A 17989-nucleotide genomic window follows, 5' to 3' on the forward strand; every position below is an offset into this window, starting at 1 on the left:
GATTTTAAAAGTTTTGTAGGCTTCTATTAACCTGTGCCTTTCTACAACTTTATCCCGAAGGTCTTATGAAAGCAGGGTCTAATGTGAGTAAAGGTATAGATTCTCACAGGGTATGATGATTTTCTATAGGCACTGTAGGTGGATAGAACAATATTAGAATGATATTTGGCTATTTTAAATGATGTTCATTGGCTAATAAGCATGCTGGCCTTTACTACAACCAGATTTGTTGTATAAAGGAAATAGTTCCCAAGTAAATATTGTCTGAAACACATGCCTTTACACTAAACATGTTTTTTTTTTTTTCCCCTACATTTTTAGATTTTATATGTTCATTTATGTTGGTTTCATTCATTTTTAAATTACATTATATCAAATAGATAGGTCTGAAATGATTGAGACCACCCCTGAAAAAGCATATCTTGTGAATAAATAATTAAACATTTGATTTTAATTATAATGATGTATATTTTAAATGAAATCATAGACTGCCATACAACATTTAAGGCCAGTAATGCTAATGTTAATGATTTATTAATATTAGAAAGAAATATTTTATGCTCATTAGGGGTACATTTATTTGATCAAAATTAATTTAAATATTAAATATACACCGCATACAAATTTAATAACATTTTTCAGATTTAATATATTTTACATTTTGAGAAAACATTCAAATGTGTTCATTCACTGCTTAACATTTCACATTGTTAGTTATATGTAGTTATATACACTGACCGGCCACTTTATTAGGTACACCTGTCCAACTGCTCATTAACGCATTTCTAATCAGTCGATGACATGGCAGCAACTTTAGGCATGTAGACATGGTAAAGACATTCTGCTACAGTTAAACCGAGCATCAGAATGGGAAAGAAAGGGGATTTAAGTGACGTGGCATGGTTGTTGGTGCCAGACAGGCTGGTCTGAGTATTTCAGAAACTGAAATACTCAGACCATTTCTGCTACAACATTTGGATGGTAGGGTCAGAATTTGGTGTCAACAACATGAAAGCATGGATCCATCATGCCTTGTATCAACGGGTCAGGCAGGTGGTGGTGGTGTAATGGTGTGGGGGATATTTTCTTGGAACACTTTGGGCCCATTAATACCAATTGAGCATTATGTCAACGCCACAGCCTACCTGAGGATTGTAGCTGACCATGTCCGTCCCTTTATGACCACAGTGTACCCATCTTATACTTCCAGCAAGATAACTCGCCATGTCATAAGGCACAAATCATCTCAGACTGCTTTTTTGGACATGACAATGAGTTCACTGTACTCAAATGGCCTCCACAGTTACCAAATCTCAATCCAATAGAGCACCTTTAGGATTTGGTGGAATGGGAGACTCGCACCATGGATGTGCAGTCAGCAAATTATGCTATCATGTCAATATGGACCAAAATTTCTGAGGAATATTTCCAGTCCCTTGTTGAATCTATACCATGAAGGATTAAGGGAGATACTAGTAAGGTATACCTAATAAAGTGGCCTTTGAGTGTATAGTTATTCTTAATATGTTTGTGGAAGCAAAAATGTTTTTTCAAACGTTTTTGAACAAAATTTATTTAAAATACAAATATTTTGTTACATGTTAAATGTATACTGTTTTGTTTTATCACATTAATGCTTTGCAAGCATTCATTTATTTTAAGCAATCATGACTTCAAACTTTGTATTTTATTTATTTATTTTATTTTTATTATTTTATTTTATTTTTTATTTTATTCTATTCAATTTTATTTTTTTTAATCAACATTTTATTCCCAACACATTTAAAATGAGATTTGATTGTACATTTTTAGAACCTGTTGTACTAAATAATTGTATGAGTATTATATCTGCACTAAAAAAAATTGTTGACCTCTTATCTGCATATACAAAAAATAAACCAAACAAAAAGTTGTATTTCTCACACATCTCTCTCCCTTTCCTCATCAGGAAAAACATCCCGAATGGAACCGATAAAACCAGAGGACTTGAATCTTTAAACTTGCCTGACTCCGAAGGTAAAGATCTACTTTGCATTCCAGTTTCGGTCCACACAGCAGTCTAATTCTAGTCATTCTCAGGAGATTGAACTCAAATTGGTGAACTGTGAGTCATAATAGAGCTTTTGATGCATGTTCTGCACAATATAGTGAGTGCAGGTCAGGTTCACCCCTGAGGTTGAATTAGCGCTTGTTAGAAAGTTGTTTAGGAGACTAAGAAGCTGTTAGACAGAGGAAAACAGCAGTCATTCCCTTCTGTTGTGCTGTAGACATGCCACTGTGCTGCTGCCACACACTGCTGAATAATTCATCACAGCAGAGGGTGTGTGTTTTTGTGCTGTCAAAAGAGACAGACGTCAGCACAACAAAACATGGACTCGTGTCATAAGAGCGTTTTTATCTTTGTACAACACAGTCATCATTACACAAAACATTTTGTATTCGGTTGTTATCAATGTCTTATTAGTAGTCTAGTATTTCACCAAACTGCTCCATGTTTAATGCCATACAATATGGTATTAAAATACACATTTACTTCTTAACAGCATTTGTTTTGTGCTAAGTGCTAAATTATTTGTAAGCATGTGCCCACTAGAGGACGCCATTGCACACAATTTACATGTATTTATTCTGCACAACAAACATCGTGTGATCTATCTATCTATCTATCTATCTATCTATCTATCTATCTATCTATCTATCTATCTATCTATCTATCTATCTATCTATCTATCTATCTATCTATCTATCTATCTATCTATCTATCTATCTATCATCTATCTATCTATCTATCGATCTATCGATCTATCGATCTATCGATCTATCTATCTATCTATCTATCTATCTATCTATCTATCTATCTATCATCTATCTATCTATCTATCGATCTATCGATCTATCTATCTATCTATCTATCTATCTATCTATCTATCTATCTATCTATCTATCTATCTATCTATCTATCTATCTATCTATCTATCTATCTATCTATCTATCATCTATCTATCTATCGATCTATCGATCTATCTATCTATCTATCTATCTATCTATCTATCTATCTATCTATCTATCTATCTATCGATCTATCTATCTATCTATCTGTCTGTCTGTCTGTCTGTCTGTCTGTCTGTCTGTCTGTCTGTCTGTCTGTCTGTCTGTCCGTCCGTCCGTCCGTCCGTCCGTCCGTCCGTCCGTCCGTCCGTCCGTCCATGTCTGTCTGTGCATCTATCTATCTATCTACCTATCTATCTATCTATCTATCTATCTATCTATCTATCTATCTATCTATCTATCTATCTATCTATCTATCTATCTATCTATCTATCTATCTATCTATCTATCTATCTATCTATCTATCTATCTATCTATCTATCTATCTGATTTTATATCTATCTGTCCAGTTGTCTGTTCATCCATCCATATCTTTATCTGTCTTTCTGATTCTATCTATATCTGTCTATAGGTAAGATGATGGGAGAGATAAAAGTTGCTCTAAAGAAGGAGATGAAGACTGAAGGAGAGCAGCTGGTTCTTGAGATCCTGCAGTGCAGAAACATCACCTATAAGTTTAAATCTCCAGACCACCTCCCTGGTAATCAAACATGCTCAAAAAACACCACTGATATCACATATTGGGTACAGTCCATTCAGAGAAATGTGGAGTAACTGAACTTGAATCCTTTGTTTCACCTATCTCTCTAGATCTGTATGTAAAGCTTTATGTGGTGAATGTGGCAACACAAAAGAGGATCATAAAGAAGAAGACCAGAGTGTGCCGCCATGACAGAGAGCCATCATTCAACGAGACGTTTCGTTTTAACCTGAATCCCGTTGGCCATTCTATTCAGGTGAGAGAGATTACAGACAAATTCACAAAGACAGAGAGCTAATGCTGCAGAACAGTGAGCATTACAAAATATATATATCTTTCAAAAACCAAGATGGCAGCTAATCTACAGGGAGGAAGTTCAAATCAATAAATTCATAAAGCCTGCCACCCACGCACAGTACCGTTCAGGAGTTTGGGGTTGGTACTATTTTGTCATGTTTCTGAGTCTCTAAATTTATCAAAAAAGTCATCAATATTGGGAAATAAAAATGTATTCATTTTATTTAAAATGTCCGCATCTCTTTAAACATATTTATAAAACTAGTTTATTACTGTTAACCAAAGCTGGATTGTTCTCAAAATTTGCTGAGTATCAATATTCAAGCGATAGTTTACCCAAAATTGTAAGTTCATCTACACACTATTTACTTGTTCCAAAACTGTTTGAGTTTCTTTCTTCCATTGAACATAAAAGACGACTATAACAAAGTTGATGGCCACCTGGTATTGAGGAAGAAGGAGGCGAAGAACTGACGAACCTTTAAATAATTTTAATACTGAAAAATAAAAAACAAACAAATTGCAGCTCCTCACAGAGACTGCTGTTAAAGTGAGCAAAGCATAACATGTCCAGGCCTGGTCCTCTCATGTCTTTCATTGCAGCCCAGAGCTCCTCTGTGGGACTCAAGGCCAGTGGGACTCCTCATCCCGTTTCCATATAGCCCCGCCCACTTGTTACAAAGATATGAGACCTTGAGACGAAACTATATAAGTCCATATTTTCAAATTTTGAGTAATGCAATTTTTTTTTCATTTGGATTGTGAACATTATATTATATTTTGTATAATATAATAATAAATAAATGAATTACATAATGATAACAATAAATAAATACAACAATAAATACGGGTGACACAGTGGCGCAGTAGGTAGTGCTGTCTCCTCACAGCAAGAAAGTCGCTGGTTCGAGCCTCGACTAGGTTAGGTGGTGTTTCTGTGTGGAGTTTGCATGTTCTCCCTGCGTTCACGTGGGTTTCCTCTGGGTTCCTCTCAGTTTCCCCCACAGTCCAAAGAGGCGGACATGACAGCAAGCGGCATCTCTATTTGAATTAGTGGACATAAACGGTTTTCTGCAAAAATATCCACAAATTGTTTCTGTATACAAATTTAACACATACAATTAATGTCTCAAGGTTATCTCTCTCTTTTTTTTTGGACTTAAACGTTGTTCATCTCACACACTCATATATTGAAAAATGTTGGAAAAGAACAGCTTTTGGCTTCTATAAGTCTTTTTTGTTCCTACTATGGATGTCATTGTCTGTTTTCCCCGAACATTCTTTAGAATATCTTCTGTTGTGTAAGTTGTAAGCAGCGCAAAATATAATGGATGCCTAACTACTGAGGGAACTCACTGCTTGACCGAAAAAATGCACTGTCTTCTCATATGATAAGAAAGCTCAGTCTCATGAATAATAATTAGACTGATGTGTCATCAAAGTACTCACAGTCCTAATCCAATGATATCTCATGGCAATTCGTAACTTTTTTGATTTAGTGGCTAATTTGTATGAGTTTAGATGATCTCAGTGGTACAATTTAGTATGATTTGCTTGTCAATGATGGTTGGATGTAGGGGTGGGTATGTACATTTTTATTAAGGGTGTCACGATTTCGATTTAAAATCAAATTTTATGCTCAATCTCGATTATCGAATTAAAAAATAGAATCATCGATGTTGCCATGCTCCTTATCACGTTAGCTTGGCTTGCCAAGCGAAAAAAAAATACACATGCTTGTTGAATTGCTGAGTCAACCTAACAGCTACAACAAACAGCAAAAAGATAGCATGGGAAACTGCAGACGCGGGAGACCCTTCGACAGAACTTGACCCCCCTCCTCTTTTACTAAAGTCGCTGTTGTGGAAGTATTTTGGATTCTGTTGACAACGTTCGTGTTGTTGACAAAAAAACACAGTTTGCAAGCTCTGCTATTTACGTATACTACATTATTCCACCCACTAACATGGCAGGGCATCTCGGCGGGCACCAAAAAAACAGATTTATTTGTTAAACCGACAAGTGTAACACACACTACTCTCCCATCTTTATTTGGAATAAAACTTCCAATTAACTCAACATGTGCAAAGGCTATTACAAGCGCGGTAGAAGTATTTATTGCCACGGACATGCGACCTTACTCAGTGGTAGAAAACTCTGATTTTAGGCAGTTAATTAGCGTGCTAGAACCACGCTACGAAATCCCGAATTGAACACATCTCTCAGCTACGGTGATACCCTCCATGTACAATAATGTGAAGGAGGAAGTTATTAAAAGTCTTTGCAGTGCACATTTAGTAGCCTTGACTACAGATTGCTGGACCTTCAGAGCTACACAGAGCTTCATGAAAGTCTTAAAATGGCATAGCTTGTGCTTTCAAATTTTTCTTTTTTAAATCGAGAATTGAATCGAACCTTTACTGTAAAATCGAAAATGTAATCAAATCGAGTATTTGGAGGATCGTGAAACCCTTTATTTTTATACAATTGAACTCACAAATTTGTATGAACTAGCCACTAAACTGACAAAACGTAAAATAGTTATGTTTCCTCATAAGATCAGACTGCCTAATCTATATCATTACAAATGACGCCGCTCCCTAATATAGATTTTAAACCTGGAAGATGAAATTAGGCGGAGGGCAGCTCAAAATTATCCAATTAATCCAAACAATTAAAGCTAACAGATGCCAATATTGATTTAATTAACGTTCAACACATGTAAAAATCTCAGAAAATTTACTTCAGGGTTTCATAACCCTTAAACAGTAGATTTTGCTGACCCCAAACATTTAATGGTAATGTATGTATTGCATTATTTGAACTATTTAGCTTCCTCTTATTCTGTGTTTACCTTTTTCTGTCTTGTATCGCCTTCACAGCTGTTCCTGGTGTCAAATGGAGGGAAGTTTATGAAGAAGACCCTGATCGGCGAGGCCTACATCTGGCTGGACAAGGTGGACATGAGAAAGCGGGCGGTCAGCTGGCACAAGCTGGTGCCCACTACCAGTCAGACACAGCCATAATCAGACACTCCCATCAGCGCCCTTCAGGAAAGAGAAACAACACAGGTATAGAAATGAATGTCAGGTGGTGGGAATGGAAAACCAAGTTAAAGAAACATCTGAATGGATGAAACTGCAATGTTTATTTGTGACGTTCTGAATTTCTAATCGTTCACCAGAATTTACAATATAAATCAATTTCAGATCACATGAGTATCTTTGCAACTACATCATACATCTAAAATATCCACTTTTTTTTTTTGACATTTCACATTTTCATTGCAAAAAAATTTATTAAAAATCACAAGTTAGACGTAGCATAATATATCATTGTTGACACAATCATGAGATATATATAATGACCATATCAGACTATGTAATGCACTGTATGGAGGTTATCCCATAAGACAGAAAGACAATCGTAAATATAACGGATTTCCCCTCATAATGAATGCAGAGTTCACGATTCCTCCGTCTGTAATGTCTTGAGTGTCGTCTTCAGCGTTTGTTTGGCGATGGATACACTGATACCTCACTGAAATCGAGATGATCTGGTTTTCACCTAATGATTAAATGATGCCGTGCTTTGTTTTCAGCGTCTCGGGAGGTATCTCTGAGGTTAAAGGGCATCTATTTTCGATTGTTTGTGTCCACGATGTGTTTGTTTTCTGAACAGCATCTTGAAGTAAATGTCCTGTTAGTGGTCAGATGTCGTCTCTGTTTAGTGACCAAGTTGTGTGTGTGGAATCCAAATATGCAATGACAAAAAAAATATATATGAAAAATAATAATTATGACAATAATTAACGTACATTTGAGTCCTCGTCTGGCTCGATTGGCTCGACTGAAATCCAGATGTGATGTTTGTTGTTTATTTGTCCTATATGTGTTCTCGGTGGTGCACTTTTTAATATTGATTTCCTGCTGTGAAGTTCATCTAAAAGGACTTGATTCTTCATTATTATCACTGCCTCTTTATTAGCCTGCACCATATAAACATTGCAGGTGCCATTATTAAATAAAGGCACGTTTCCTTTGGGTCTTGAAAACACCAGACAGTCATTTTCTATCTTAAAAGTCAGTGTTTTTATTATCGGTTTAAGTCGGAAACAGAGTGGCTGATAAATGTACGCCAACGTTTCCAAATGATTTCATCTGCATCTTGCACAGGTGGTGCACAGATGTACCTGAATCTAAAAGGTTGCTGTCGTGGTAAGATAAACTATCGTGTGCCAACCTGATGTTTTAACCAAATCCACTGGTTCTGTTTGGGTAAATCTATGCAACATGGATTATGTTCTTTGAATGCATATACCTTAACATGCGACATCAAGAGAGTGTATGAATATATGTATATCTGTTAAAGAAAAAGAAGAAAATTCTATGAATATTGTATAGTGTTTATTTTTATTTATTTATTTTTTAACTTCCTCTTTATGGCACAGTACATATTGCTCATATGCACTTTACGTTATTGTTTGATAGGTTTCCATTTTATCTGAAGTTGAAATACATTGGGTTTTCTTGGGGTGGGGGAATAATATCTGTGCAGATCTGAATCATAACAATGCATATTTTATCCTGCGCATAATTATGGCAGCCAATTTAAATGTGTAACAAGTGTCATCAGTTATCACCTGAAGCATCGCACATTTCAAAGTGTGATTTTGGTTGAGTTTTTCCTTTAAACAAGCACATTTTATCACCATCTCCTGTTTTATCCTAATATTACTTCATTCCTTTTTGAAAAACCATCCAGCGTTTGATGAATTAAGTTGCTGTAAACAGTGTGAATGTGAATTCAGTTGTTTATTTTTTGATTTTGTAAATATATAGGATATTTTCTACGAGAAGAGGTCTGAATATTTATTTGGTCTGACGTTGAGCATGTGATTGTGATCAAGGTCAAACTCTGTCTGTACATATTGTATTTGTCTAAATGTGTAATATATATGGATTGGTTCAAAATCATGTGTTCGATCAACCCATTTCCAATCTGTTTGACAAAATCAACAACATCTCTCGGAATTAAAAAAAAAAAAAAAAAAAAGAAATCCCCCCTAAAAAAAGACAACATCAAAATTTTCTGTCAAATTGAATGGTTGTCAAAGAGTTTCTATGTTTTTACATAGATGTTGCATGTTTTGTTAGATGTTTGTTGATATATTTTGCCTCCGGATTCAGTTTAAAAAGAGAGAAAAACTGAACACATCATCTGAAGTTGTATGCGGACTGTAAAAATGCTTGTAAAATGAGTCTTGTTTTTCACTTCGTGTAAAAAAAAAGTAGAAAAAAAAATCTAATGTTATGGTTTTGTGGTTGTCCACAGGATGTCATGAAATTATGCAAATTGTGCAGTAGAGAAAAAAATATATATGAAATCTAAGAAATAAATAAAAGTTTCTCCCTGCGTCCAAATAATAAAGAATAGATTCTATTTCAAATGTGAAAACGTGTCTGGTTTGGTTTTGTGCTTCTGTTTTGTGAAATGTTACATTATTATTATTAATATTTGATGGTTGGTCATTTAGACTGGTAAATTATTTTAATTAATGTTTTTATTCAGAGCGATACGATGGTTTAGTGGTTAGCACTGTCACCTCAAAGCAAGAAGGTTGCTGATTCAAGCCCCGGCTGGGTTAGTTGGCATTTCTATGTGTTTGCATGTTCTCCCTATGTTGGCATGTGTTTCATCCGTGTGCTCCGGTTTCCCCCTAGTCTTTTTGATAATTTTCCTTCTGCTTAGAACCTTTATTGATCAGGGGTCGCCACCTCAGAATGAACCGCCAACTTATCCAGCATATCTTTTATGCAGCAGATGCTCTTCCAGCTGCAGCCCAGCACTGGGAAACATCCATACACACTCATTCACACTACAGCCAATGAAGCTTATTCAATTCACCTACTGTATACCGCATGTCTCTAGACTGAAGGGGAAACTGGAGAAAGCCACGCCAGCACGGGAAGAACATGCAAACTCCACACAGAAATGCCAACTGACTCAGCCGGGACTTGAACCAGGAACCTTCTTACTGTGAGGCGACAATGCTAACCACTGAGCCACCATGTCACCGCTGTTGTATACTGAATTTCTTATTTCTGAAAAAAAAGGTAGCATGTTTCAATGTGTTTATTTATTTTCTTAAATATTTACTGCTGTTGCATGCATTTTTATAATTTTATCTAATTTCTTATTTGAATTATTTTGTTATTTTTAACATGTTCTCCATATTTGATTATTTATTTAATACAGTCACAGTTAAGTATGAAGTAAGTACCAGTTTCAATAAGCACGCCATGGTTTTGCCAAATACAATGCGATTTTGGGACAAACTTTTGGTTGGAAAATGTAATTTATACATATTCCATACTCCGAAACCCAACCATAACTGTAAACTATTTTGAAAATCAGAGGGGAATAATAGTTGGATAACAATCATGCAAAATTGCATAAACCTAGACCTAAGCCTAAACCTAACATAAACAGTAAACATATCCCATAATTCTGATTGGAATGTTGTTCCAGGGTCAACATAGTTGTTAATCCAGTAACATGTCCTACATAATGAAAATAACTTGGCGGTTTCAATAATAGATAAAAGAATGAAAGTTATATTATTATTATTATTATTATTATTATTATTATCATTATTATTATTATTATTATTATTATTATTATTATTATTAAATTTCCACTGTTACCAATTATAGATATTACTAAAAAGAAATATCTACTACATTATTTTGACCATCACATTTGCATATAAAATTAAAGTGAAAAAACTAAATCTAAATATAACCAATATTATGGAAAAAAAGACATCTATTAACTGATCAGCTTTAAAAAAATTGAAGCATATAATTGACAAGCATATGGATTACATGATAACATATGTAACAGTCATACAAAACTTAGTCAGTGATGCAGAACATACATTAAATAACAAATACTACAGTACATATATGGGGGATCCATCATATTTAAATATTATTATTATTTAAATATTATTAGATTGTACAGATTATTTCTTTCATTATTAGAGAGGCTTTTTGTGAGCTTTCTTGTGTCTTGTAATTAAAGTCAAAGAATAATAAAATATTTTTAAATCATTACAGAAAAAAATTTAAGGAGGGAGTTATAAACATTACTTATGCCTTGTGTGTGTGAAACCTCCCAAGAAAAACGATCAACTTCTAAGCATTATCGAGTGCATCATAGCCAGTTTTACAATTCAAAAAAAGAAACATGCATTCGTGCATTAATTATTTTGTAAAATGAATCAAAAATCAGCCTTGAAACCTATTTCCAAAAATCATCAGAAAATTTACAGGTACAACACAGATGTACAAGACTTTCAGGCTCAGTGGTACAAAAAGAACATTGTGGTGAAATGCCTTTTTAAAAATTATTAATAAATATATTGCAGAAATAGTAATTGCGTAATATTTTGAAATGAATTTCTTTTACCTTATTTGTAAGTAAAAACATATTACTTGTAGACCAAATATCAGCTATAAAAGGTAAAGAAAATTCTTGTTTCCATTTGAAAATGGCTTTCGGGAAACAACTGCTATTTTGAATAAGACATTTTCTGGAAGAAGTTATTACTTTTTTATTATTATTATTATTATTATTTTTTTAATCTAAGATACTGATACCACCAAGTACAATTTTTGGGATTTGCTTTAGGACTGAGTTATAAGTAAGATGAATTTTCACTAAGTAAAGCAGTTTATTAGAGATGCTTTCCACAATCAATTTATAATCCTTAAAACAATCCCTGCAGAAGCAAGAATTTCCTGATAAGTATAAATCTCACCACTGCTATTAAGTAAATCTGAAACAGAAATAATTATTTCTAATGATTGCTTATGAAAGCTTGATAATTTAATAGGAAGTTTATTACATTTGTAGTCACAAAGCAAAAAGTTTAAAACACCACATTTTTCAAAGAAAAGATTTGGAATATAAAACCATTGAATTACTTTGGGAAAGGCAGTGTTTTTTTACGATTAATTAAAAAAAATTATTAATTGTTGTAAAATCAATAACTTTTAGTCCACCTTTAGAAGAGGTTCTTAACTGATTTACTTTCTTTTAAGCAAATAGCCTAATTTCTTCCTGTTTATCCCCCCGCTTTTGGCCAACAGAGGGCGATATACGCCTATATAAAAAATACACAGGAAGTTGCTCACAAATGTAAATATTCAAAAGTTCACGAATTTAATTAGCCCAAATTGTATGTTTATATCTTTTGGCTTTTAAAGAAATTAAATCTGTATGTGAATGACCAACTCGGCGCTTGAGCTGCACAAACATGAAATATTTGCTAGTAAGAGAGAGAAAGATGAGGGAGAATGCCGCCGCGGTCTGAATTATTCGGGCCTTATTATCCTCTCAGCGTTTTGTCAAGGCTAAATTGTAAGGGTCACCAACTGACTCTTAATCATTATTTTGTACTCTGAGGTCCACTTATAATGTTTTCAAGGTTTTTACATCACAAATTCAGCAGTAATTAACCATTTTTTTGTCCTGTTTTGGCATTTTGATCTGAACACAGCGTTTGGAATAGGTGTGACAGACAGACTGCAGGTAAGTAAACTTCAGTGGTATGAGTTTTCAGCTTTGCATATGTAAACGTTTTCATCGATTTGCTTTAACTACATACATTTGGTCCCAAAGTTAGATAGGACAGCTGTGTGTCTACTAATGTAGCCTTTTGTTTTTTTGTTTCACTGGCTATCTTGTATCAGCCTTATTTTTTCACGGAAGAGCATGCTTGGCCATTCTTATTTAAATAAGTCAAGACTTCCGGTCACATTTACTCCCTTTCATTTTTAACTGCTTAAAAACATGCGGCTTGGTTGCAAATGGGTAATTTCCTGTCATATTTTTTGTCTTAATGTATTATCATAAACATTATAGTTTTTAGCAAGTATAGTTTGGCCATTTGTAAATTCATAATCATTTATTCTTAGACAAGCATTACTTGTAAATTATCAGATCCCTTTTGGTACGTCTATGTAACACTTAGAAATTTAGGCTATATATAATCAAAATTTTCTATATATATATATATATATATATATATATATATATATATATATAATCAAAATTATTTATATATATATATATATATATATATATATATATATATATATATATATATATATATATATATATGTACATGTATATATATGTATGTATGTATATATATATATATATATATATATATATATATATATATATATATATATATACATGTGTATATATATATATATATATATATATATATATATATATATATATATATATATATATATATACATGTGTATATATATATATATATATATATATATATATATATATATATATATATATATATATATATATATATATATATATATATATATATATATGTATATATATATATATAAACACTGAATAGGCTAGATATCTACCGATAATAGATAAAGCAATAAGCTAGTGTATGTAGAAAACATATTTTTATATACTCTCTTGTCTGGTGCCACATTACCTACTGGATCCAGTTTGCACTTTTAATCTTTCAAAAATCCATGTTGAATTGTGCCTTCTTTGTAAATAAATCCTTGTTAAAATAAAGTGAACAAAGGACTAAAGTCTTGACTACAATCAAGAACTTCATTGAAAAAATGGTCATCGACATTTGTTATTATTGGGGGGGTCTGAACTAAGGCAACACAGAGATCCTTGTTCCTGTTACATTGAACTGAGCAACATCTTGTTGTGGTCTTTTGCATTGGCCTCTCACATAATTCACAACTTTATGAGCGAATTGGAGGGCAGAGCTAAACATGCTTGGGATGTAGAAGTAGACATTGACAATCTGCTGTTACTGTGGATGTGTAGTTTAGACACACTATTGTCATGTACTGGCTTCAATATAATTTTAGTCCAAAACCAGGGGACTAAATCTGTTTTGAGTTCCAATCCTGGAGATTTAGGCTGTTTTTTGTACAATGACTATAATGAGTGTAATTTACACTCTTAAAAATAAAGCTGACAAAAGATGCAAAAATAGTTTCTAGTCCAAATATCAAAAAAACTTTTGAATCAAGAATTCTTTAAATCTCTAGACAAGTAAAATATTGTTTTGTTTTCATAATAGATCAAAATTGAGTTTCTCTTTTTAAAAAAGCAACATACACTAAAAATACACGTAAATTTATTATTTTTTTTAATTGCATTATGTGACTGATTTTTCTTCCAACGACTTTAACCCTTGAAATGAGTTTTATTAACATTTTTAATAATTTAAAGTGAAATATCGTCTAGATTGGTGTTATATATTACGGTACATAAAACTTGTAATAAACTTGCCAGTACATTTTGTTATTTATTTATTTATTTTTTAAGATTTGTTTTTGGCATTTGTGCCCTTATTAGATAGGACAGTAATTAGACAGGAAGTGCAGTGGAAGAGAAGAGGGGATTAGGGTTGGGAAATGTCCTTGAGCTGGGATTTAAACTCGGGACACCCTGAAGTGCCACCGCATCATATGTCAGCGCACGAACTACTACGCTATTGCGCGGACAATTTTGCTATTTTACACGCTTCTTTCTCTATATATTATTTCTTAAATTATTTCAAACTTTTGAAATGTCAATAATTGTCACTTTATTAAACTGTAGAGTTGAATTTTTTTAAAAGTCGACAGAGAATAGATCGAGGTCCCAGAAAAAGCAATTCACAACTATAAATAAATGGAAAACCCTTGTGAATCACAAATATATTTTTACAGTGTAATCTAGCAGTGAAGTAAAATAATTTTATTTTAAACTAAAAACAATAAGATTTTACTCACCCAATTATTAACAGATTATTTAGCTTTTCTTTATATAAAAACACACTTGATTTCCACTGATTATTTCTGAAAACAAAATCCTACTTGAACTAAAGATTATCTAAAGGTCATCAAAGACCCTTTTAGAACATTTTAACATTTTAGAACCTGGCGCAGTGGGTAGCACAATTGCCTCACAGCAAGAAGATCACTGGTTCGATTTCTGTGTGAAGTTTGCATGTTCTCTCTATGTTTGCTTGGGTTTCCTCGGGGTGCTCCGGCTTCCCCCGCAAGTCCAAAAACCTGCACTATTGGTGAATTTGGTAAGCTAAAATTGTTCATAGTTTATGTGTGTGAATGAGTGCATGTGGAAGTTTCCCAGTGATGGGTTGCAGCTTGAAGGGCATCCGCTGCATAAAACAAATGCTGGATAAGTTGGCGCTGGCGGTTTATTCCACTGTTGCGACCCCAGGTTAATAAAGGGATGTCGAAAAGAAAATGAATGCATGAATGAATGAATGTGAACCAAACATTTTCATAATATAAAGAACATTTTCCACTAAAGCACCTTTTGTGGATTGAAAACATCCCACGGAACGTTCACTGTCGGTGCCATTTACTTTTAAGAGCATATTTAACAAAATCTCAAGGAAAATTGTATTTCTCAGTTTGTGACTGACTACTTTTAAGAACCTAAAGGTGAAGTCCTGCCCGCACCCATTAAAATGATCACACACACACTCCAGTGTAGCCTCAGGTTTGTTTGAAAGCAGGAGTAACAAGAACTAAAGACTGGAAACACAGTCTGAGAGGAGCGTGCGCAACCATCTCTTCTCTCTCTGGGTGATGGGAGGCAGGGCATGTTGCCATGGAGACGCTGGTACAGGGGTAGCAGTGCCCAGGGGAGCGATGGAGCTCGGATAGCGGGATGTGCTGGCGAGTGTGATACTCATCATCCTCAGTTCAGTAGACCATGATAAATTCTTGTTTTCGATGTGTCTAATCAGCCAGCGTTACTCGGTAATACTGTGCAAATGAGAGCGCTTTCCTTCAAAATCGAGCGAACGATTTTTAGGCTCGATATCCGTCACTGGACTGCTTTGACAAACGTCTGAAATCTGAAGTTAATTAGCTTCTCAAAACTGTCCCATGAGGCAATGCTGTGTTTGTTTCAGGCCTTAATCAACGCCTTATGGCGTAACCGAAACTAGCTTGGAATAAATAAGTAAATGAATACATTCAACACAAAATATTGCTTCAGCCTCATTAAACTTCTACTAGATAATCATTTGGAAGATATTATAATAAACTTTTAAGATATTTTGGGATCATTAGCCTAATATTTAAAAGCCTATGTTGTCATGTATATTAAAATGTAAATGTGCAGTATATATTATCATATTACGTTTTTACTTGTTCTTTTATATTTCTAGATTTAAGTCAAATTGTATTTATTTTTTATTTGTTTTTAAACTCATTTAAAATTATTTCACCCAAATTTATTTACTTTTATTAACTTTTTAAGGCTTATTTTTAAATACATTTTAGTTAAACATGATTTTATTTAATCAATGCATTTTTAAACTTAATTTGTGTTTATTACATTTTAATTATTATTATTTTTAGATTTTATTTATTTAGATTTAGATTTTATATAAATTTTTTTTATTTAGATATTTTTTTTAAATTAAAAAAAATATAATATAACTTCTTAAAAATATATAAACCTATAATTAATTTAAATAAATGTATTCAATCATTTAAAACATTGTCATTTTCATAGTGAACTTGAAGCCACTGGAAGTCTTTTATTCACTCTTGGAAAAGTGTAAATGGTGGATTAACTTTGTTAAAAACTAAAGTTGTGTCTTCAGTTTCGGGCTCAGGCACACTTTGTACTCGCACTTCAAGCATACTGTGCCAAAGCCCAACCGAACCACGCTCTGGCACACCTCTTCCAGCCGAGCCAGGGCCTGCCAACTGAACCATGCCTGGGCCTGATTCGGAACACTCACTTGTCAAACGAACCAGGAAACGCATCTGTGCACGCTTCGTATAGCATTGTGTGAGTGCACCCTTTAAGTTAACTTAAGAAATGTAAACTACTTAAACAAATTAATTAAGCTGTCCCGGGATAAAAATTTTAGTTAAGTAGCTCATTTTAGTTAAGTAGCTTGAACAAGAAGCGAAATGTTTTTAGTTTTATTTATAGTTAGTGAGTCTTTTATAGGTCTATTGTTTTTATTTTTAGTTTATATAGCCTATTGTTTTCTTTCTTTCTTTTTCTTTAAAATGGTTGTCTTCAAAACTTTCCCACCTACACTGTAGCTCTTACAGCACTCCCTCACGGGTCCCCGGTTTGAAACTCCTGTTCCAGACATGCATCTCGAGACTCTCCCGTCGACATTTAACGAGCTCGGTCATTAGCTTTACTGCGCCGCTCAGGGTCAAGCCACAGGCGCGCTCACGAACACTCCAACACTTCTCCGACACAAACACTTTCACCCACAAATGCACCTGGAAGGTCCTCGGAAATGCTTTTAATGCACACGGATGTCTGACACACTTCACTGACAGCAGCAGCAGCCTCTTGTGTGCAAACCCGACCCCATAAACACATTCCCTGTCTGAAAAGAGTTGGGTGAACACATTAAACCGGCTGCAAGCAAAGTGCACACGCGCTGCATGCTTTAATCATCGGCAAAGAGGAAAGAGGTCACCACAGCGCTGTCTATTTAAGACCTATTGGGAATTTTAATGAGAAAGTGTGTTTTTGATGATGGGACGGCATCTTTTCATTTATCACAGAGCTTTTATCCTGGTTTGTTATGTAGTTTTACCACAGGGTCACGCTGTATCTCTCTTCTCTAGGCGGTGCATCAGTGATATATCTGAAAAAAATAAATAAAGAAAGGAACTCCTCCAGGTCCTATTGGATCCGCGGTTCGATGCGATGGATGTGCGCTAATGGACCTGCATACAGACCACAGGAACAAAAGCACAAGGCCTTTGCTATTATGGAGCTCGCGCGCGCTCTCGCAGTCTCGCGCCCTGTTGCACGCGCCTCGCTTTGACACTCGTCGTTGCCGCGGAGAGTGCGGTTGCTTGGCAACGAGTGAAAGCCGAAATCCCTGGGTAACTCGCCGCCCCGACCTGCCTCACATCCCAGCTCGCTTATTAACTTTATATCATTGGCATGGAGGAAAAAAGAGTGGCTAATTTAAACGAGCATCATAGCTATTTGGATACAATTTATATCTGACCCGAGTAG

General features: G+C 34.3%; 2 protein-coding genes across 7 annotated transcripts in view; both read left to right on the plus strand.

The window, feature by feature from the left end:
* The window catches only part of pclob (piccolo presynaptic cytomatrix protein b), a 121011-nt gene extending 111668 nt beyond the window's left edge, over positions 1–9343 (plus strand). For all 5 annotated transcript variants that reach the window (XM_021467758.3, XM_009293458.5, XM_017352021.4 and 2 more), the window contains 4 exons: positions 1949–2016; positions 3461–3589; positions 3700–3845; positions 6769–9343. In XM_021467758.3, the coding sequence (XP_021323433.2) occupies positions 1949–2016; positions 3461–3589; positions 3700–3845; positions 6769–6912 (487 nt within the window). In that variant the 3' untranslated portion in view covers positions 6913–9343. The remainder of the gene's footprint in view (positions 1–1948; positions 2017–3460; positions 3590–3699; positions 3846–6768) is intronic.
* A 2744-nt stretch (positions 9344–12087) lies between these two features.
* Positions 12088–17989, plus strand: part of LOC101882457 (voltage-dependent calcium channel subunit alpha-2/delta-1) — a 229543-nt gene continuing 223641 nt past the window's right edge. For both annotated transcript variants that reach the window (XM_073930291.1, XM_073930290.1), the window contains exons 1-2: positions 12088–12313; positions 12453–12484. The gene's annotated coding sequence lies outside the window, so the exon portion shown is untranslated. The remainder of the gene's footprint in view (positions 12314–12452; positions 12485–17989) is intronic.

The sequence above is a fragment of the Danio rerio genome, chromosome 18 (genome assembly GCF_049306965.1).
Source record: "Danio rerio strain Tuebingen ecotype United States chromosome 18, GRCz12tu, whole genome shotgun sequence".
NCBI classification, from domain to species: Eukaryota; Metazoa; Chordata; class Actinopteri; order Cypriniformes; family Danionidae; genus Danio; species Danio rerio.